This window comes from Saccopteryx leptura, chromosome 5 (genome assembly GCF_036850995.1).
Source record: "Saccopteryx leptura isolate mSacLep1 chromosome 5, mSacLep1_pri_phased_curated, whole genome shotgun sequence".
Classification (NCBI taxonomy): domain Eukaryota; kingdom Metazoa; phylum Chordata; class Mammalia; order Chiroptera; family Emballonuridae; genus Saccopteryx; species Saccopteryx leptura.
The window spans coordinates 104,635,748-104,657,417 of NC_089507.1; the positions used below are offsets into that span (position 1 = coordinate 104,635,748).

Sequence of the window (21,670 nt, forward strand, 5' to 3'; positions counted from 1 at the left end):
GCCAGCGACTTTGGGTCCAAGCTGGTGAGCTCTGCTCAAAGCAGATGAGTCCGCACTCAAGCGGGCGACCTCGGGGTCTCGAACCTGTGTCCTCCACATCCTAGTCTGATGCTCTATCCACTGCGCCACCGCCTGGTCAGGCTCCTCTTGTATTGTTATTTACCAATTACTGTATTGTTTTCCAAACGAGCAGCTGTAACCCTCCTTTTCCCCACCTGTATGTATATAAACGAGACAGACCTTCATTATAGAGTTGACCCTGGGACAATGCAGTGATTAGGGACACTGATCTCCTTGCACAGTCAAAAATTATCTTATAACTTTTGCCTCTCCCAAAACTTAACCATCCCTTGGGATCCACAGGGGGCTAGGTTGTAGGACTCCCTCCCCTGAAGTTACCAAAATCCTCAGACACTCATGTCCCTCACATAAAATGGTGCAGAACATGCATATAGGTCCCTCCCCATTAGTGGGTTCCCAACTGCATAATGAAAATACTGTTTTCAATGTGTGGTTGTTGAATCTGTGGATGCGAAGCCTAGGGATTTGGAGGGCCGAGGGCATATTTACTGAAGAAAAAAATCCGGGTATAAATGGACCCATGCAGTTCAAACCCATGTTGTTCAAAGGTCACCTGTATTAGAAACATAGCCTTCTATACTCCCAGCTCTATTTACCCATGTTCAAATACGGTCATTCAAAAAACAGGAGCAGGAATAGAAGAATAACAGTAGCAAGATGGAGAACATGCAATGCAATTGTCCTTTCTCTAAATAAGAGCTCAAGGCATTATCTTTTTGTTAAACATATATACACACAGATAAGTGGAAGTAAATTCTATGTGTACAGTCACCTTAAGTGCAAATATGACGTTGTCATATCTTAACCTGTCCTGACTTGAAAAACATCGAAATGATCCCCATCTGATTTAATCATTTAATAAACATTTCTAGTCAGGTACTTGGTATGTGCCAGGTACTGTTCTTGATTATAAGGACTCAAAGATAAGGCTCAGTGAGGACACAGATAATAACTAAGAGACTGAAGGCTGTGTCCCTCCATGCTCTGGAATCACTGCAATATGGACAATGCGCCTAAACTCCTGTTTAGGAGATGGAGGAAGGGATTTGAAAGGAGAGATTCTGTTGACACAAAGTTACAAGCTATGAGGGAGGCCTCGGCATCCCCAGGGGAGGATAGGGAGTTTGGTGTGGCAGCAACAGAGGGTAGGCAGAAGACAGTGCTGGACATGAGGTGGACAGACAGCCAGGGCCAGCTCTGAAGAGATGTGTGCTGTGTGAGGGAGTGTGGACTGCCTCACAGTGAGTCGCTCCAAGACATTCTTTTTTTTTTTTTTCTGAAGTTGGAAACGGGGAGGCAGTCAGACAGACTCCCGCATGCGCCCGACTGGGATCCACCCGGCACGCCCACCAGGGGGCGATGCTCTGCCCCTCTGGGACTTCGCTCTGCCACAATCAGAGCCATTCTAGCGCCTGAGGCAGAGGCCACAGAGCCATCCTCAGCGCCCGGGCAAACTTTTGCTCCAATGGAGCCTTGGCTGCGGGAGGGGAAGAGAGAGACAGGGAGGAAGGAGAGGGGGAGGGGTGGAGAAGCAGATGGGCGCTTCTCCTGTGTGCCCTGGCCGGGAATCGAACCCGGGACTCCCTCACACCAGGCCGATGCTCTACCACTGAGCCAACCGGCCAGAGCCCCAAGACATTCTTACGTGGGAAAGTGATCTGTGGTTTTGAAAGACAGCTCCAGCAGCAACTAGATGACCTAGTCGAAGGCAGGAGAGGCAGAAGGCAGTCAGACAACTGCTGGAATTGGCCAGAAGGAAGGGAAGTCCCTAAACCAAGGCAGAGGTATTATCGAGAAGGACAGAAGTGGGTAAGTTGAAAAAACACTGACCTGACATCAACATGACTCTGCAAGAGACCAGGCATGGCTGCGTGTGAGGAAGTGAAGCAAAAGAATTTAAATTTCCTGTTGGACATCAGGAAGAGACGTCTACTAGTGAGATATGCAGAGCAGAGACTCAGACTTGGGTGCACAGGTAGCTGTGGGAGTGTGAGAAGGGACTGTAGAGAAAGTAAGTTAGGAGCTGGGTGCAGGGCAAAGCCAAGTACTGGCAGGCGAGGAGGACCCACAAGGGCAATGAGTCGGAAAACCAAGTGGGGAGGGCCCTCTACAGAGGATGGAAAACCATCACATGCTGCATAGATGTCCGAGAGGATGAGGAGGTTGCCTGACTTCACAACCACGCAGCTGCTGGCGAACTTAGTGACGCTGTTTTCAGGAGAGTGGGAAGGCAGAAGCAGGACTACAGAGTGTAGAGAGAAGGAGGCAGCACACGGGGAACAACCCTTTGAGACATCTGGGCTTAGGGTAATCTGGGAAGGTCGTCTGGATGGCATGGTACAGGAAAGCCCCTACGAATGGGGAGACCTTTGTTTACTTAATAAACTCTTAGGTCATAATTGCTATGTATTCCAGGCACTGTACTAAGCTTCTTAAAAGTGTTAACTCATTTACTCCTTGGCATGGTTGATTTTATGTGTCAGCTTGGCTAGGCCACAATTCCCAGATACCTGCTGAAACATGTCTGGATGTTGCCATGGAGGTGCTTTTAAGATGAGATAAACATTTAAATCAGTAGACTGGGTAAAGCAGATCCTTCATTATGTGGGTGGGCCTTACCTAAGCAGTTGACGGCCTTAAGAAAGAAAAAGACTGACTTCTCAAAAGGAAGAGAAAATTTTGCTGGCAAACTACCTTGGGCTCAAACGGCAACGTTTACTATTCTCTGAACCTCCAGCCTGCTGGTGCATCTTTGCAGATTTTGGACTTGCCAGCCTCCACAAATGCATTAGCCAATTGAAATCTCATTCTCACTCTCCTTCTCTTTACACACACACACACACACACACACACACACACACACACACACACACACACACACACCCTATGGTATGGACAAGTTAAGTAGCAGGGCTGGCATTCCAATCCAGAGTGTCCCAAGAGTCCCTGCTCTTAACTATGCGCTGTGCTGCTGCTCCCGAGCACTGGCCCAGGGGTGTCTGGGGCCAAGTGGGAGGGCCAATGGAGAGAGGCAAAATATACAAGGAAGGAGAATTAACAAACGCAGTCTTCTGCGAATGAGAAAACAGGCACACTTGATTCACCCACAGTGGGACTTGCAGTGTCAGGAGTAGCAGAACCCAGGTTTCCAGGGTACAAAATGCAAGCTTTCCCCTTTCTCTGTCCTGTGTTCCCTCCGTTCTCCTTCACCCGTGTCCTTTTTCCCATCAGAACCCCCCTGATCTCTTCAAAGATCTCTTAGTCACACTCCCCTCACGTCGCTTTCTCCCAGAGGCCCAGGGTTCCTTATGCTCTGACCGTGACCACATTGCCTCACAGAGACCACTGAGCTGAAGATAACGCATGTGAACGACAAAGCGCCCTTCGTACTTAGTGCAGCATGGCAACCCACCTAACAATGTCAAGTTCAGTATATGTGGTAAAATCGACGAATCCCACACAAGTGATTACGGAGTCTCTTAGTAATTATTTGGAAAGTAAAACAAAACCACCACCCCCCAACTCCAAAAATCTCAACAGGCATTTGGCTCCAAATAGAAATTTCTATAAATTACTCAACAAGTTAGGTGTCTTTGGAAATACATTTGATATAAAAAAAAAATCTTCCAACAACCTGAATTGGATTATTTGAAAATGAGAATTTACAAGCTTGACTTTCAGGGGACTGGGAATGAAGGAGTACAGGGACCCACGCGCCATCGGAGCCCAAGCACAAGCATGCACTCCTGTGCCAGCAGCATGAGCGTCGACACAGAAACTTCCTGAAGAGAAATCTGGAAATACGTATTACAGCTTTAGATTCAGTACACGTTAACCCAGCAATTCTACTTCTTCTAAAATTTTACCTTAAGGAAATAATCATGACCGTGCATGAAGATTTAGCTATAAAGATAATTTATCACAACATTGGTGAGAATAGTAATGTTTTTCCTAATTATAGGGGATTGATCAACCAAATTATGACATATGCTTGTGTGGAATACTATGTATTATTAATATTAACATTACAGAATACTAGCTAATGTTATGGAAAGATGTTTGTAACATACACATGATTTTTAAAAGCACGCTAATGGAACAGTACATAGAATATAATCCTATTTCTGTTAAATAAATATTTGGTGGAAGGCAGCCTCTTAAGAGGGCCCCACCAATCTCCCCTGCCCGGTGCTCACAGGCCGGTGCAGGCCATCCCTGCACTGAACCTGCGCTGGGCTCTGTGACCAAGAGCATTTGGAAAGAAATGATGGTATTGCCACTTTGATACTGGGCTATAAAAGACTGTGATTTCCATTTTTCCCACTTGTGCTTTTTTATTTTTACTTATTTTAAAATTTTCTCTCAGATCACATGGTCTGGCTGGAAGCAAGCTGCTGTGCTGTAAGCAGCCCTATGGGGTCACCCATGTAGGAAAGAAATGAAGCCATTGCCCAACAGCCTGTTCTGGTGAGGCCGCCATTGAGCCTGTGAGCAGACTGGAAGTGTGCTTGCTAGCCCCAGATGAATCTTGAGACAAGGAGAGCCCTGGCTGACAGCCTGTCTACAACCTGGCCAGAGACCCTGAGCCACAACCACCAGATAGGTTAAGACTGTGGGGCTGACCTTCCAAAGCTGTGAGAGGACAGGTGTTCACTGTAGTCCAAAGTTACTGGGTTTGGGGGCAATTTGTTACATGGCAATAGATAACAGATCTGTGCGTAGTGAAATGATGGAAAGAATATAATCCAAAATACTCTTCTTAGTGGTTCTCTTTAGGTGGTGGAAAATTTTTATTTTCTTTTTTTTGTACAGTGTTTTCTTTTTTTCATAAAACTGGAAAAGAAAAACCACAGGACCAAGAGAGATCATATGACTTTTCATAGAATCAAAACATACAGAATTAGGAGCTACCGGTCATTTTAGCACTAATAACATTTAAAGATTCTTTTCAAGTAAATTAACTTAAATGTGCAAAAAAGGAAAGGAAAAAAAAAAGAACTCCAAAGAACATGCCTGAATGACTCGGTGAAGTAAGTGCTACCCACCAAAAACCACGCAATGCACTGTGAGCAGCAGCTTTCAATACCTTTAAGGAAAGGAGACTTGCACAGGCCTCCTAAAAGGAAAATCAAATAGCAGTGATGAAGGCATCTGTTAGCCGACCATCGGAACAGGTGTCTTGCTTACCCAACTTCTGGTCAAACCGCCATGCTGCAACATAGGCATTGTGCCTCAGACTGCTCTGCGTGGCCAGGGGCACGGTGACATAAATGGGACCATCCACCAGCACCGGTGTTCCATCACTGCTGAGCAAGTGCACACTGACAGCTGTGACTGGGCTCAAGTCGTACCTGGTGCCATTTCCTGGAAGCAAGAGGCATTCTGCATCACATGCACAGAAAGACCTACGTGGGGCTGTGGAAAGGTTTCTGGATAAACAGTAATAGCTACCATTACTGAGTACATGGGCACTTTACACACATAATCCTCACCTCGACTTTCTAAGGTAAGAAAACACCCCATTTTTTTCTTTTTTGAAGATTTTATTTATTGATTTTAGAGAGGAGAGAGAGAGAGAGAAAGAGAGAGGGAGGGAGGGAGGGAGGGAGGGAGGAAGGTGGGAGAAGAGCGGGAAGCAGTATTAGCTGCTTCTGATATGTGCCTTGACCAGGAAGCTCAGGAACGAGCGACCTCCATGTTCCAGGTTGATGCTTTATCCACTGCGCCACCACAGGTCAGGCAGAAAAAAACCCATTTTACACATAGAGAAACTGAAGCTCAGAAAGGGCTGTAATGGAGCTGGCCTACAGGTATAGAAGAGTTGATGGTAGGGCTGGGACTAAAACTCAGGTTACCCGTTCTAATTACTGTGCTCTGTTTTAAAAGACGGCCTCATTGGGGAAGGACCTGTCTATCATGTGACAGAGAGAGGTGTGTGGAAGTCCTGGAAACTGACTGCTACACAAAGGCAGCCCCCTGAAGGTTTAATTCTTTTGCAGATCACCAAAAGGAAATCCAATGTCTTCAATTAGAGACTGATTTTGTTATTTTTTTAAAATTTATTCATTTGAGAGAGGAGAGAGAGTAAGAGTGAGAGAGAGTGAGTGAGAGAGAGAGAGAGAGAGAGAGAGAGAGAGAAAGGGGGAGAGGAGCAGGAAGCATCAACTCCCAAATGTACCTTGACCAGACAAGTGCAGGGTTTTGAACCGGTGACCTCAGCGTTTCAGGTTGACGCTCTATCCACTGCACCACCATAGTACTGATTTTTCTTTAAAGGTACATTTCTTCAAGGAGTGCCTCAAAATATTAACTTACTGCTACTCAATGTACACCAGGGGTTGGGAACCTTTTTGGCTGAGAGAGCCATGAACGCCACATATTTTAAAATGTAATTCCATGGGAGCCATACAACGACCCGTGTACCTTAGGCATTATCCAGTAAAAATTTGGTGTTGTCCCGGAGGACAGCTGTGATTGGCTCCAGCCACCCGCAACCATGAACATGAGCTGTAGGAAATGAATGGATTGTAATACATGAGAATGTTTTATATTTTTAATGTTATTATTTTTTATTAAAAATTTGTCTGCGAGCCAGATGTGGCCATCAAAAGAGCCACATCTGGCTCGCGAGCCATAGGTTCCCAACCCCTGTGGTACACTGTTGAAAACTTGGGTTTGAAATATTTATGAGTTATTTTAGTTGCCATTGGCATTTTGAACTTTTTAAAAGGAATTTCATATACCAATTATTCTGCATTAGAGGTCTTTTATCCAAGCTGATGCTTTAATGACCGTCTACTTTACAGATAAATTAGGCAATGCTTATGAGAGTGATGTTATATTTATAGACTTAAGCAATCCATTTTAGAAAAAAAACTTTTCTCCAGTGAAATATAATATCACACAAAATGTATTCTGTTATAACTTTAAACCTTTCCTTAAACACAGCAATAAAAACACAATGATAAAAACAATTTTAAACTTCATTAGAATATAATCTATAGAATTTCTAACTTAAGCTATTTATATACTTACCTACCATCAATTATCTGAATTCAAGCCTCCAATTAGGACTAAATTTAAACATTTAAAGGGGTGGGGGAAAGAGGGCCATATATTAAACCTGACAAGCTCAGGGGGAGGCCAGCATGGCAGCCTTACAAACCCAGAGACTGATAGTAACCACCTAGGATGGTCTGAAATTAAACTTCTTAACCAAAAGTGAGTCATGGTAAGTAGTCATGTCCTGGCTGGTATCTTCCTAGAGAAATGTCAGTCTTTACCTTACATGAGCCTGTCTGTTGTCTTTTTGCATCTAAGGTAGCATGCCTTTGGAATGTCTGAGTAATCCAGACCCCTCGGGCACAGGCTCCCACCACAGCTCAAGACCACAGGACTGCTCATTGTTATCTTGTTCTCCCGCATACCATCTCTATGTGCTGTAAATGTTGACTTACCTATACTCACAAATGTAAAAGAAGTATATTTGTCTCTTCATTTTACTCTTTGTCCAATCTCAGAGATCTTCCCACTCTGTTTTCTCCCACCCCCTAACCTACCACCAATGACTTTCATGTAACCGCCCCCCCCCCACCTCCATGACTCCTCCTTTGATTGCAATATATAAAATAAACTGAAAACTGAGCATTTTCTCAAGGCATTGAGATCTGACTACCCAGCGATGGTCGTCAGTTTGGCTCAAATAAACTCATAAAAATGTAGACTTTTTTAGTAAACTTTAGTTTCAGAAATTATAATGAAACCGTTCATGAGTAATTCCTATACAGCTAATGACAGCTGTATCCTTTACAATTTATATCTGTATCTGTTTTTCAATGCAGAGAAAGGCATGGAAATGCGGATTTGATCAAGAGGTCTATACTGAAGTCATAGATTCAAGTCCTGAAATCTTTTAGTCTGGCCATTCATTTTAGGATAAAGAAAACCAAAACCCATAATTTACCAGATTTCTGGTCAAAATATCTTGTGGACGGAGACCTAAATGTGTACATTGCCCAAAGGTAACACAGAAGTAAAGCCGGGTCTACAATGTGTATCTCTCTACTGAGTTCCGTTAGATTCTCTCAAAGACAAATTAAGTAACACTAGAGGCTATGTAAACAACTTAGAGATAATGTTTTCAGTTAGGTAGTGTTGCCTCCTTTCTCAGACGTGAGGCAGGAAGTCTGAAGAGGGGAGTAGTAGGTAGACTCAAAAAGCATTCCAGACCCCTGGCCTTCTATCCTTTCCTCCCACACACTGTGCCTCCTGGTTCCCAGAAATGGCAACCCTGTTGCTCCCACTCATCACCTTTCCATTCTCCTTTCCTATTATCTGACACATTCCTGGCATAAGAAGCCCGGTTCCAGTATCAACTGCTTACATGGCCACGTGACCCCGTGGCCCAGGGCAAATGACTTCACTCCTCTGGGGTTTGTTTTACTTATCTGCACAAGTACGGAAGTTGGGCTGGTTGCTTTCCCGTGAGTCTTTGGGAAGAAACAGACTCAGCTATAAACATTCAGAAGTACAGCACTATGGGTAAGGGCATATTCATTTAATGCAATATGCATTAAGTTCATGTGATACAGTGCTCTTTTAAAAGTCCTCTGTTTGGAGACACTGCCGGCAATTCTATCTACTTGCGGAGCTCAGCGCCTCACTAAATGCCTTCCCAATGACCCTTCCTCTGTCCGCCCACTTTCTTTATTCTGGAAAGATTCATACATTGAAGGGCTGAATTGTTTCTCCTCCAGTCCTTGTTAGGAGACTGAAACTTGATACAAAATATTGATTTCTGTGTATAAGGGGGTCTTTCTTTTCTATTCCATCCCGAGGTTACCTGGCTCCTGTCATGTCCGAATAAACACAGGTGTCAGGCTGCAGCAGCAAGGAGGGGAGAGGGGCGCGGCGGGGGGAGCACCATTGCCCACACTCGGAGCCTTGGATTCATCACTTGTTAATGTGTGGGGTTTTGCTCAGATAGCATCTAGGGTTCTGTCTGGCTTTGCACCCCATTTCTAACTTTTCTGCACCACAGGACAATTTCACCCATTAGTCATTTCACTGACTCCCCTCTGTCTTCTTGGAGTTACTAGCAGAAGTAATTTCTGGAAAACCCCTTGGGGATGTCACAGAACAGTGCTGTTCTTTCTCAGCAACCACAGGGGAGAGTGCAATGGTGTGCAGGCATGGTATGTGGCTCTACGTGATGCTAGGAAACTAACAGAGCAGATGGGAGGGAATGGGCGAGTGAGGAAGTAACCAAAGTTGCCATGGGACTGGTTTCTCTACTTACAATTCTGAAAGTGCCCTCTAAACCCAACACAACTCCCCTTAGGACGCTCCAAGGAAACCAGTCTTGGCAGCAGTTTCCTATCACATCTGTGGCCTCCGTTAGCCTTCACTGAACTCTAGTTACGACCTGTCATCTCATACAGGTATGTGTGGTCCAGGCTCTCACGCTACACTGAAATCTTTTTGATGCAGAATATACAACAGGAGGCAAACAACTATGGGGCAGAGAAGGCGCCGTTCACAAAGCGACCAGGAGACGGCTTCCCAGCTGACGAGCTGTCGGGGTGCCACGCTCCCACACCTGACAGGTGCAAGCAAACAAACTGCAGGCGGCTGCCCTTCCTGGAAATTCTTCCTGGGGCAACTTACCAGGTATTTCAGTGGGAAAGAAGTTGAATGTAACCTTCCAAAGACCTCTTTTCCCTTTGCAATAACAGTGATTTTAAAATAAACTCCACTAAAATCAATAGTCCTATGTCCTTGTGTTCTTCCCCCATCATCTCAGATTTCATCATTTATTCAGGAGCTCTAGGAAGCGGGCACAGAAAATTTATGAACTCCCTGCAATGAAGTTGTTTCTCCAAGTTGGGGTTTTATGACTGTGCACCATTTTGTCAGGGAGACTGGGTGGACTTCCATGTTGGTCTCAGATTACACTTTATCACGTTCTCCAAAACATGAGTTTACTCCTAGGGCTGTACATTTAAAGTAAAAGTTAACACCTTTTCCCCCAATAATGTTTACTTAAGATGACTACCATGTATTTGTCTGATTACTATTAATTGCATTATTTCACATAAAAATTAAAGGAAGAAGACACATTTCGTAAGGGGACTAAATGGTGATGGATGGAGACTTGACTTGGGGTTAGGGTGCGTAAACGCACAATACTTGTGTGCAGAGATGTACTGTAGAATTGTGCACCTGAAACTTGTATAATTTGGTTCACCAGTGTTACCCCAATAAATTCAATGAAAACACAAAACATTTCTGAAAACAAGTAAGTACCACAGAGGGAAGATAAGCAAGTGACAAATCACCAGGTCACCTTCATCTGGAACCAGTAATCTATGGATATTCTACAAAACGGATCAGATGTCGCAGGTGTAAAAGTTTTTCCAGAATGATCAGTTATGTACTCATTCTGAAATGATAGTCAGTGACAGTGTCCCTGGGAAATGCAGTAACTTACTCACCCAGGAGAACTGAACTCAGAACAGCCTCTGGTTTTTGAGTTGATGCTGTGACTAGACTAAAGTGTCTGGGAGAAAAAGAGGGGAGACAGGAAAACGACTCAGGACGTCAGAATTCACCACTTCCCAGCCACTGGAAGGACTATGGACCACGTTAGCACCAGAAGCCTGATGAACTGTGCTATTGGCTGTGAACAGAGGGGCGGCACACATCTCTAGTCTTTATTACAAATTTTCTGGCTGGTAGGTTTTACTCTCCGTGATCTTTTGGGGGTGGGAAGCACTGGTGAGCTCACCTCAGATCAGCCCCACAGCCACCATCCCTGCCAGCGGGGACACACGGGAGGGGGGGAGGGGGTGGCTGTGCTTCTCTGCAGGGCCCGGAAGACAGGCTGCTCCACCAAACACGTGGTCTGGGGGCACACGGGGCACGGCTGAGGACGGAGGGGCAGAAAACCTCTATCTTAAAGTTCAAACCTCTATCTTAAACCTCAGATCTTAAAGTTTGCTTTTTTAAAAAAACGATTTCAATAAAAAAAAATTCTCTGGATTAAATATATTCAATCTACCAAAGGAGAACTCATAGAAGGTGCTTAAGGCAGATGGTACAGCAGAAAAGCTCGAGGAGACAGTCACAGAAACTCAACGCGGCAGCGGTGCAGACTAAGTTCTTTAACCCTTTGAGTAGGGAGTTAGTTTCATGCTCGCTAATCCCCAGGAGTGAGTTTTTTTTTTTCCATAAAATAAAATGAGTTACAGTTACAGTTTTATTAACTTAAAATTATGTTCGTTTGATAACCAATTTATGGAAACAAGAAGAACATACATTTGCCTTTTTTTCATGTTGCCTTACACATTTTTAAAATATGTAAATCGATCGTACTCTGGATGGCTGGGAGGCACAAAGACGTACATGAACGTTCGTACTTCTCAAAGGGTTAAGGAACGGCTTCAACACACTTGAACTTGGACAAAGAGTTCCTAGCCCTTCTGCAATTCAGTTCTCCCATTCAGTACGAACACTTCAAGCCACGTACAAAGATTCAAACACAGAAGCCTGGCTAAAAAAAGAAGAGACTCAACTTACCTGTCCCATTTCCATCTAATCCTCGCAAATAGGGAAAACTGTCCACCTCGGAAGGGGAGCCGGCCGCAGTCAGGAAAGCCGTCAGGTCGCTGTAGCTGGTGTTCTCCGGCAGCCGCAGGGCTCTCCTCTGGAAGTGAACGCGAGGCTGTGGTCGGGCACCTGCAGAGATTAACCTTTGAGTTACATCTCCAAGAAACAGTTTCTGTTTTTAGAAGTGCAGGCCGAGGAAGTGCTTCTCTTCGGTTTCGGCAGGGCTTCCCCTGCCCCCACTCCCAGCCGTCTGACATCTCCTCCCATCCCCCATCCACGCAGGACACCGACATGTGACAACACTCTATTATGGGGATAGAAATAATAGCCCATTGTCATGTCTGGTTTGACACAGGATGTTATTTAGGTTTTTAACAAAAAGCTTTCCAAGTGCAATTTGTGAGCAGTCTTTTCACCAGCAGAGCATTTGCCTATGGATGGGGGTAACATCTTGGGAAACAAAATCCATGTAAGTGAAATAAATAGATGACAATCTCTTTACACAAACAAGGCAAGAGACACTCTGATGGGTTGCAGACACACTCTTCTCTATCTGGTGCAACTTGGCCAAACCGCACAGCCCCACTGGAAGCAGAGCCAGGGAATTAAATATACAGTCTGGACAAGGATGGCAGAAAAGAGCCCAACAGCACTGAGCCCTCTTCCTCGAGGGGAAGCTGCCACCTGGCATCCAGGCTCTGCTGGTGGAGGCGTCCTATTTGTGACAGATTAAGTCCCAGATTTCACGATGAGGCTCTCGTGATCATGTGAAGTGATGCTCCACCAAACCCAGCTCTTTCGTGCAGGACAGAGGACAGGCCCCCAGTCACAGTTACCTTGAGATCTCACCTGCACTTTGTTTTTACTCTAGATGTTGTTTTGAGTGTAAAACCTGAACCTGTTCTTACCTTATGCTGTGGAGACAGTCACAAGATGTAAAGGTGCTAAGTATTTTGCACAAATCCAGCAAAAACATCATTAAGACAAAAATGAATGGAATGGGAGTTGTAGCCTTTGCAAAAAAAGTTCACATTTCTTCTGATTCAAATAAAGTGGTTCCTTGCCTGACCTGTGGTGGTGCAGTGGATAAAGCATCAACCTGGAACGCTGAGGTCACCAGATTAAAAACCTTGGACTTGTTCAGTCAAGGCACATATGGGAATTGATGCTTCCTGCTCCTCCCCTGCCCCCACCTCTCTCTCTTAACTAAATATGAATTAAAAAAAAAAATCTAAAAAAAAAATAAAATAAAGTGGTTTCTCAAAGGCAATAGTTTGTCCTGACATTCTGGGCATCATGTATCCTACCCCAGGCTTGAGGTGGACCACGTGGTTGGTGGGGGTGCCCTCGCCCCAATCCATGGTGGTCTCCCTGCCCAGAGCCCTGCTTGCTCCAGAGTTCCTTTTAACTCCAGAAAGAAAACTTTTAAGGGGATACACCTATCCAGAAGTGTTCTAGAAGAAGGGAGTTTTAGAGCTTGAAGAATCAATTAGCCTACATGTCTCTTCCTATAGATGAGGTCATGAAAATCCAATGACTGACTGCCCACATGCATGTGTGGAGGAGGCTGCTTTGACCATGTACAGCTGAGACAGTCATGAGGCTCCCCAAACTCCTAAGAATCACTGCTTAGATTTCTCAAATGACAAGCTCGCCACTTCATAAAGCAGGCCTAGCTTCAGGGCCCAGGAGAGCCAGGTACCCAGAGCCGTGGCAGTCCTATCTAACTCTGGTCACCAGTGAAAGAAGGCAGGAACGCCAGTCCTGTTCCAGACCATCAGTGCCTTTTCTTTATCCCTAAAGTAAAACTTTGGTCATGTACTAGCATCCATGTGCCTTGTATTATGTTTATCTGTATGACCCTTAACTTCAATTTCTTCTTAGTCTGGTCTTCTCTGATTTCACAGAATACCGCTGCCTCTCTGCTGTCATCCCGTAGGTCTGCACAGAGTTTGAGTACTATAGCTTCCCGGGCTAGGAGCTGTTGGCTCCTGACCCCTTCCCTCCACCCCTCCCCTGCTGCTATCTGAGACTGAGAGTCAAAGTCAACCCTTTCTTTTTCATCTCCTCACCTCCAACTACAAAACAACTTCATTGCTCCCAATATATTTTTTTCAATGATAGCGAACTTTTTGAGACTTAATTTCCCTTTCTCCACTGTTCTGCAGTCTAAAAATGTTGCTGATACCTGGGTTTCACATAGTGGACTGACAAGGGACTTACTGAGGTATAGAGTGATGTGTCTAAAGTGTGACATTGGCAATATATTGTCCAATGAGGGTTAGGACAGAATGCGGAGTCTAGGCTGGTTCCCAGAACAGGGCAGGATATGTGCACCCTTCCAGACTTGGGAACAGCCCCTGTGAGGTGGTGGGTTGAAATCTTTGTGAAGTCTCCCTTGGCTGTAAGGAACAGAAACCAACTTACACCAGACCAGGGAAAAGGGAGTCACACCAGACCCCAGGGTAACAGGCAGCCCAGCCTAACAGGGATGGTCTGGGACCTGAAAACCACAACCAAGGCTGCTCCTCAGCTCTCAGGAGCCACTGGGATCTCGTCACAGTTCTGCACCTGTCTGTCTGTCTCTTGTACCTTTTCTTATTCTCTACGTGACATGCATTTTAGTAGAAGATGTATCTCTCCCTTCCCCACCCCTGTCCCCCCTCTCTCCCTGCTGCCTCCCTTCTCCTTCTGCTCAGAAGTTGGTCTATCTGCCATGGCTGGGGGTGGCGGTACAGAGAAGCCATGCTGAGGCAGGTTTACTGCAGGGGGATGGGGCCGGCCCAGCTGATTTGACACATGCTGTGACCAGCAAGACCTGGATACCTGTCTGCTAAGGGACCAAACACGCACCCTCACGGAGCACAGGCAAGACCTCTGGCTGGTGAAACGACCAAGGAGACAGATCTGAGGAGTGTAAGGATTGAGGCTATTCTAAGCTGTGGTGTAAATGAAATTTAAAGTGGGTATGTGTGGGGTTAGGGGAGTGTTCTGTCCTTAAGCTTGTCTTCATGTATTAAAGCTGCTAAATTCTCCACCTTCCCAGAAGGGGGGTGACAGGTGGGGATGGGTGAAGGAGAGGGGACAGGACAGCCTGTCCATCTTCTCCGGATGCCTCTCCCCTACATTCCCCACAGTGGCTGTTTCAAACTTCCTCCGTTCTTCTCAAGCTTAGAATCCCACCCACCATCCCCAAACGCTCAGACCCTCCTCTACTGAAAATACTGGGGCCACCATGTCTTCTCTCTGCACTTTAAAATCTCCCTTCCCTCTTCTCTCTGCCCCAACTCTCTTCCAAGGTTAACTCAAGTATCCTAACGTCTGCTGTTTTATCACAAGACTTGGCTCAACCAACTCTTCTTGCCTTCGTCGATAATCTACTCCAAAGGCGTTTCCAACCCAACCAACAAATCTACTCATTTCTTCCTCATCTAGAAAAGTAACAATAAAACATGACTTTAACTGTTATTCCCATATGCAAATGCCTTCTCTCCTTCCACCCAACACCCAGTGGCATGCCTTCTATCCCCCAACACTTGCTGCCCTTGGAAATGTCAACTCATTATAATCTGCAAACCCTGTGACCATTTCTCAGCCTTCATCCTCGCTGACCTCTTAACAATGGTCAGCACTGTTCACCAGCCCCTCCTCGAACCTCTCCTGCTTGGCATTCATGGTCCTGAACTCTGGTCTCCGCAGAGTCAGGCCGCTTTTTCTTCTGCGAGTACTTTCTTCCTCCTCCCGCCTCTGATCAAACAGTTCCTGCCACAGCTGCCTCTGCTGTTTCTGGGCTCTGTCCATGCGGACTCCCCCTACTGCCACAACCTCCATTGTCCCCTTCCTCTCTCTCTAGCCCGGGAATCTCTGCCAAGCTCCACGTCTGCATTTCCTCTGCCTTCTAGACACTGCCACCTGGATGCCCATCAGGCACTCTAAAATCATCACCGACCTTCTCTGCCACTTAACAATACCTCATTTTCCCCAACCCCAGTTTTGAATACAGGTTATCTCCATCATTTTCCCTCTCTATTATTCGTCACATTTGTCCAAGTGCTGGGATTGGCTAATTTTCCTTATCAATATTTCCAGCAGCATCTTTTTCTACCTTTCTGCCTCCACCCTACAATGCCCTACGTAATCCCTTGCCTTACTATTGCAGAAGTCTCTTAACTGGCCCCTTGCTTCAGACTTACCCCTTTTCATCTACTCACACACTTTTCTATAACGCCACTCTGATTACATCTTATCCCTTCCCAGGAACCTTGAATGGACCTGCACCACTTACCAATTTAACAGTGGCAGCAACAATTAGAGAACAAGTAGACCCAAACTGCTACTCCAACTGTCCTATGAGAAATACAGTTCAGTGCTTTAAGAATCTAAAAAATTCTTGGCCCTGGCTGGTTGGTTAAGTGGTGCAGTGTTGGTCTGGCAGGTCAATGTCCCAGGTTTCATTTCCAGTCAAGGCACACAGGAGAAATGCCTATCTGCTTCTCCATCCCTCCCCTTTCCCTTCTCTCTCTCTCTTTCTCTCTCTCTCTCTCTCTCTTCCCCTCCCACAGCATGGCTTGATTGGTTCGAGCAAATTAGCCCTGGGCGCTGAGGATGGCTCCATGGAGCCTCTGCCTCAGGTGCTAAAAATAGCTCGGGTTTGAGCATGGCACCAGATGGGCAGAGCATTGGCCCCAGACAGGGTTTTCTGGGTGGATCCCGGTCGGGGTGCACGTGGGAATCTCTCCATCTCCCCTCCTCTCACTTGGAAAAAGAAGGGAAAAAAAAGAATTAAAAAAGTTCTTATATACATTTTATTTTATTTAATATTTACAACAATCCTGGAAAGAGGAACTATATCCTCTCTTTATGGGTGGGAAAACTGAGGCTCAAAGAGGTTAAGCACTTGCCGAAAGTCATTCTATTTGTAAGAGGTAGAAATGAATTCTTTTCATTTGTTGGGCAGATAAAATGTATTATGCTCACTTTGTTAAAGAGGCCATCGCCCAGGTGATATTAATGTGTGTTGGAGATCGTTGTAACCTGGGGCTTGGTTTTGGGATTAAGCCTTTCCCACCCTTTTTGCTGTAGGGCGGTACAATCCAATCATGCCTCAGAGAAGTGACTTTGTATTAGAGACTACCCTATTTTGTATATTGGATTAAAGGTTGTGAAGCTACACTATAAAATGGGGGCAGAACGGGACTTGACTCTTGGTTCCTGAGATTAGCATGAGAGAGCAGAGAGAGTAGAGCCAGCAGCAGGAGGAGGCCACGTGGAGGAGGCCAGGAAAAGCAGCCAAGATGGCGGAGTGCTGAGTGAGATGCCAGTTTGTGTAGAGTTTGTATCTGGGAGAAGGAAGGAGATGGGGAACTGAGGAGAATAAGTCTGGTGAGCTAGAAACCTTTGATTCTAGGAAACTCGGATAAATCAGTAGCTTTGTGAGCACTGAATGTGATTGGGTTTTGGAGCCCAGTGTGTATTTTTACTTGCCCGCCGGGTGCAAACTAGGATTAAAGACTATGGCCCACCAGCTTTTGGCTCCGCTGTTTCTTTACCGACTGTCCGAATCCAATGCGAACCTGCATGGGCCAGGCGGCTGTGATAGTGGCCCTGGCCTTGCCTGCTGGCTTTACACATTTTAGTCTCTGTATCCCTCCTAACATACCAAGCCTACACCAGAAGTGATGCTCTCCTTACTGCCAGTCAGCTCTCAGACTCCAGCCACATGGGACTGCACAGAATTGTGCTTCTGCAAATACACCCATGCTTTTCTCCCCATCTGGAGTCCCTTCCCCTCCTCTAGTTGCATATCCATCTCAAATGCCACCTCTTCTATTGTAGGCTGTCTCGATCCTGCCTTAAGCTCTAAACTTATTTGTATCTCATAGCATTGATCTTTCTGTGCCCTGTACTGTGGTTGTTTGTTTGTTTTTTTTTTTTTTTTTTGTATATTTGCAAATCTCCCAGATCAAAGGTACCATGAGACGGGAACACAGATGGCTGTGTTTCAATCTTTCCTCTGCCACCTTCTAGTTGAGTACTTTCGTGTTTAGGTTCTTTATCTTTTATTTTATTTATTTTTGTGACAGAGACGGAGAGAGAGACAGAGAGAGGGACAGACAGGGACAGACAGGAAGGGAGAGAGATGAGAAGCATCAGTTCTTCACTGCAGCTCCTTAGTTGTTCACTGATTGCGCTCTCATTTGTGCCTTGACCAGGGGGCTACAACAGACTGAGGGACCCCTTGCTCAAGCCAGCGACCTTCGGGCTCAAGCTAACGACCATGGGGTCACGTTTATGATCCCAAGTCAGCGACCTCATGCTTAAGCTGGGAAGCCTGTGCTCAAGCCGGTGATGTCGGGGTTTTGAACCTGGGTCCTCTGCGTCTCAGTTCGACACTCTATCCACTGTGCCACCACCTGGCCAGGCCAGGTTCTTTATCTTTAAAATCACAATAGTGCCCTGGCTGGGTTTCTCAGTTGGTTATAGCATCATCCTGACACCCCAAGGTTGCAGGTTCGATCCCTGCTCAGGACAGTATAAGACTCAACTAATGAATGCACAAATAAGTGGAGCAACAAATTGATGTTTCTCTCTTTCTCTATCTAGCTCCTTATACCCCACTTACTCTCTCTCTGAAATCAATCAATCAAGAAAAATTTTAAAAATAAAGAAAGACAAGATGGCGCTGGAGTAGGCGGACGTACCAGCATCTACCTCCCAGAACCAAAGTGGATTAAAAACTAATTTTATGAACTATCAGCTGGAAAAACCAACTTTGGACTAAACTAAAAGGACTCTTCAACCAAGGAATGCTGAAGAAGCCACACTTAGACTGGTAGGAAAAGCAGAAACGCGGAGAGGGCTGCCCAGCTTCTCGGAGCCAACGGCAGCAGGGAGAGGCTCGCGTGGCGGGAAGTGAGTTTAGCAGAGGGGAAAAGGTCCTGAGCCCCAGGAACAAAGCCCCAGCCTGCAGCCCCAGAGCCCAGAAGAAGCATAAGGACAGTATGTAGCTGGAAACAAGTCAGGATACTATTTGAGAGAGAGTCTGATTTCTCAGACCCAGGATCCTTCTTAAAGGGACTGCGCAGAACATCTCTCTCACAAACACTAACCTGGGGCTCCTGGGGACGGAAGGAAAGGGGAGAGAACCACAGTAACAGGAAGAGAGTGCAATCTAGGAGGCAAAGGGAGAAACATTTTGGGAGATAGCCACCCTAACCCCTGGGACGAGTCACTCCCCAAAGCTGAAGTGAAGATTTCCCCCGGAAACAGCAATACCAGCAAAGGGAAGCAGGAGAGCAGCCAAACAAGCTCCCTCGCAGCATTCAGAGCAGAGTAGCATAGAAGGAGGGAGCTTTCGGGTCTACAGTAGTGAGTCTTAGGGTCCGAGCTGCAACGCCCCCACCCACGCGGCTGAGGGCGAGCCGGAGGGTGGGCGGCAGCGGGAGACAAAAGCACGGTTCTGCTGGCAGGGTTGGAAGCCGGCTGGCCACCAGTGGGCTCAGGTGTGAGCTCAATCTTGCCCAGCTAGGGAGAAGGGGGCGTGCAAAAGCGGCCAAGCTCAGCTGCCGGCAGCCTGTAATCCAGCCTCCGGGAGAAGGGTGGGAAACCTGGAAAGGGTGGAGACCAGCCCCGGAGCAAGGGCAGAGGAGCACAGCCCTGCCCGGCCCGTGCAACCCAGGCTTGCGGTCTGACTTGGTAGCCGGCTCCTCCCGCGGGGGTGGAGCCAAAAACCCAGAAGAGGCGGAGTTCCGCTACGGAGCTGAGCTTGAGCACGCAGCCCTGCCCGACAGTAGAGCCAAGGCTAGCAGCTGTTCCTTGAGTGGGATCATCCTGCAAAGGCAGGGCGAAAGCTCGGAAACAGGCGGAGACCCGCAGCTGAACAAAGGTGCTCGCCAGTGCCCTCAGGAACGAGCATAACGTCACACATGGGGGCGGGGCAAAGGCCAAGGCCACCAACCCTTGTGCACCCAAGCACGTGATCACAGCCACTCCCGTGAAGAGAAAATACGGAGGCAGAGAAATACAACACAAATAAACCAAGAGAAATCCCCAGAAAAGGACCTAAGTGAATCAGATATAACCAAATTACCAGATGCAGAGTTTAAAATAACGATTGTTAGGATGCTCAAAGATATTAGAACCACCATAGATGGCCATTACGAAAACCTAAATAAAGAGATAACAAATATAAAAAAGGACATTGAAATAATAAAAAAGAATCAGACAGAAATGACAAATACAATATCTGAAATAAAGAATACAATGGAAGGAATTAAAAGCAGGATGGATGAAGCAGAGAATCGAATCAGTGAGTTAGAGGACACAATAAATAAAGGCATGGAAGCAGAGCAGAAAAAAGAAAAGAGACTCAAAAAGTCTGAGGAAACACTAAGAGAGCTCTGTGACAACATGAAGAGAAATAACATCCGCATCATAGGGGTTCCTGAATAAGAAGAGAAAGAACAAGGGATAGAAACTTTGTTCAAACATATTATAGCGGAAAACTTCCCCCAATTAAGGCAGGAAAACATTTCACATGTTCAGGAAGCACAGAGAATTCCATTAAGGAGAAACCCAAAGAAACCAACACCAGGACACATCATAATTAAATTACCAAAGCTAAATGATAAAGAGAAAATATTAAAAGCTGCTAGAGAAAAAAAGACTATCACCTACAAAGGAGCCCCCATAAGGATGACTTCTGACTTCTCAACAGAAACACTTGAGGCCAGAAGGGAATGGCAAGAAATATTCAAAGTAATGCAGAACAAGAACCTACAACCAAGACTACTTTATCCAGCAAGGCTATCATTTAAAATTGAAGGAGAAATAAAAAGCTTCACAGACAAAAAAAAAACTCAAGGATTTCACTGCAACCAAACCAAGGCTGCAAGGAATGCTAAGGGACCTGTTGTAAACAGATCAAAGGAAAAAAAGAATATAGCAAAAGAGAAAAACAGTATTAAAGAAAAAAAATGGCAATAAACAATTACATATCAGTAATAACCTTAAATGTTAATGGATTAAATGATCCGATCAAGAGACATAGGGTAGCTGCATGGATAAGAAAACAGGACCCATGCATATGCTGTCTACAAGAGACACACCTTAAATCAAAAGATACACACAGACTGAAGATAAAAGGATGGAAAAAAATATTTCACGCAAATGGAAATGAAAAAAAAGCTGGGGTAGCAACACTTATATCAGACAAAATGGACTTTAGAACAAAGACCATAGTTAGAGATAAAGAAGGTCACTACATAATGATAAAGGGAGCAATCCAAAAGGAAGATATAACTGTTATAAATATCTACGCACCTAATATAGGAGCACCTAAATATATAAAGCAGACTTTGATACTTAAAGGGCGAGATCAACAGCAACACTATAATAGTAGGAGATTTCAATACCCCATTAACATCATTAGATAGATCCTCAAGAAAGAAAATTAACAAAGAAACAGCAGACTTAAAGGACATACTAGATCAACTCGATTTAATAGATATCTTCAGAACCTTTCACCCTAAAACAGCAGAATATACATTCTTTTCAAGCGCTCATGGTACATTCTCTAGAATAGACCACATGTTAGGGCACAAAAGCGGGCTCAACAAATTTAAGAAGATTGAAATCATATCGAGCACTTTCTCTGATCACAATGGCATTAAACTAGAAATCAACCACAATAGAAAAATTGAAAAACATTCAAACACTTGGAAACTAAATAGTACGTTATTAAACAACGAATGGGTTAACATGGAGATCAAAGAAGAAATTAAAAAATTCCTAGAAACAAACGATAATGAGCATACATCAACTCAAAATTTATGGGACACAGCAAAAGCAGTCCTGAGAGGGAAGTTTATAGCATTACAGGCATACCTCAAGAAGCTAGAAAAAGCTCAAATAAACAACTTAACCCTGCATCTAAAAGAACTGGAAAAAGAACAGCAAGTAAAGCCCAGAGCTAGTAGAAGGA

At 45.3% G+C, this 21,670-nt stretch overlaps 1 protein-coding gene across 4 annotated transcripts in view; it reads right to left on the minus strand.

The window, feature by feature from the left end:
* FAM171A1 (family with sequence similarity 171 member A1) overlaps window positions 1-21,670 on the minus strand; it is a 177,788-nt gene that overhangs the window by 37,483 nt on the left and 118,635 nt on the right. For all 4 annotated transcript variants that reach the window (XM_066386648.1, XM_066386649.1, XM_066386651.1 and 1 more), the window contains 2 exons: window positions 11,659-11,817; window positions 5,269-5,445 (listed from right to left, as the gene is read on the minus strand). In XM_066386648.1, the coding sequence (XP_066242745.1) occupies window positions 5,269-5,445; window positions 11,659-11,817 (336 nt within the window). The remainder of the gene's footprint in view (window positions 1-5,268; window positions 5,446-11,658; window positions 11,818-21,670) is intronic.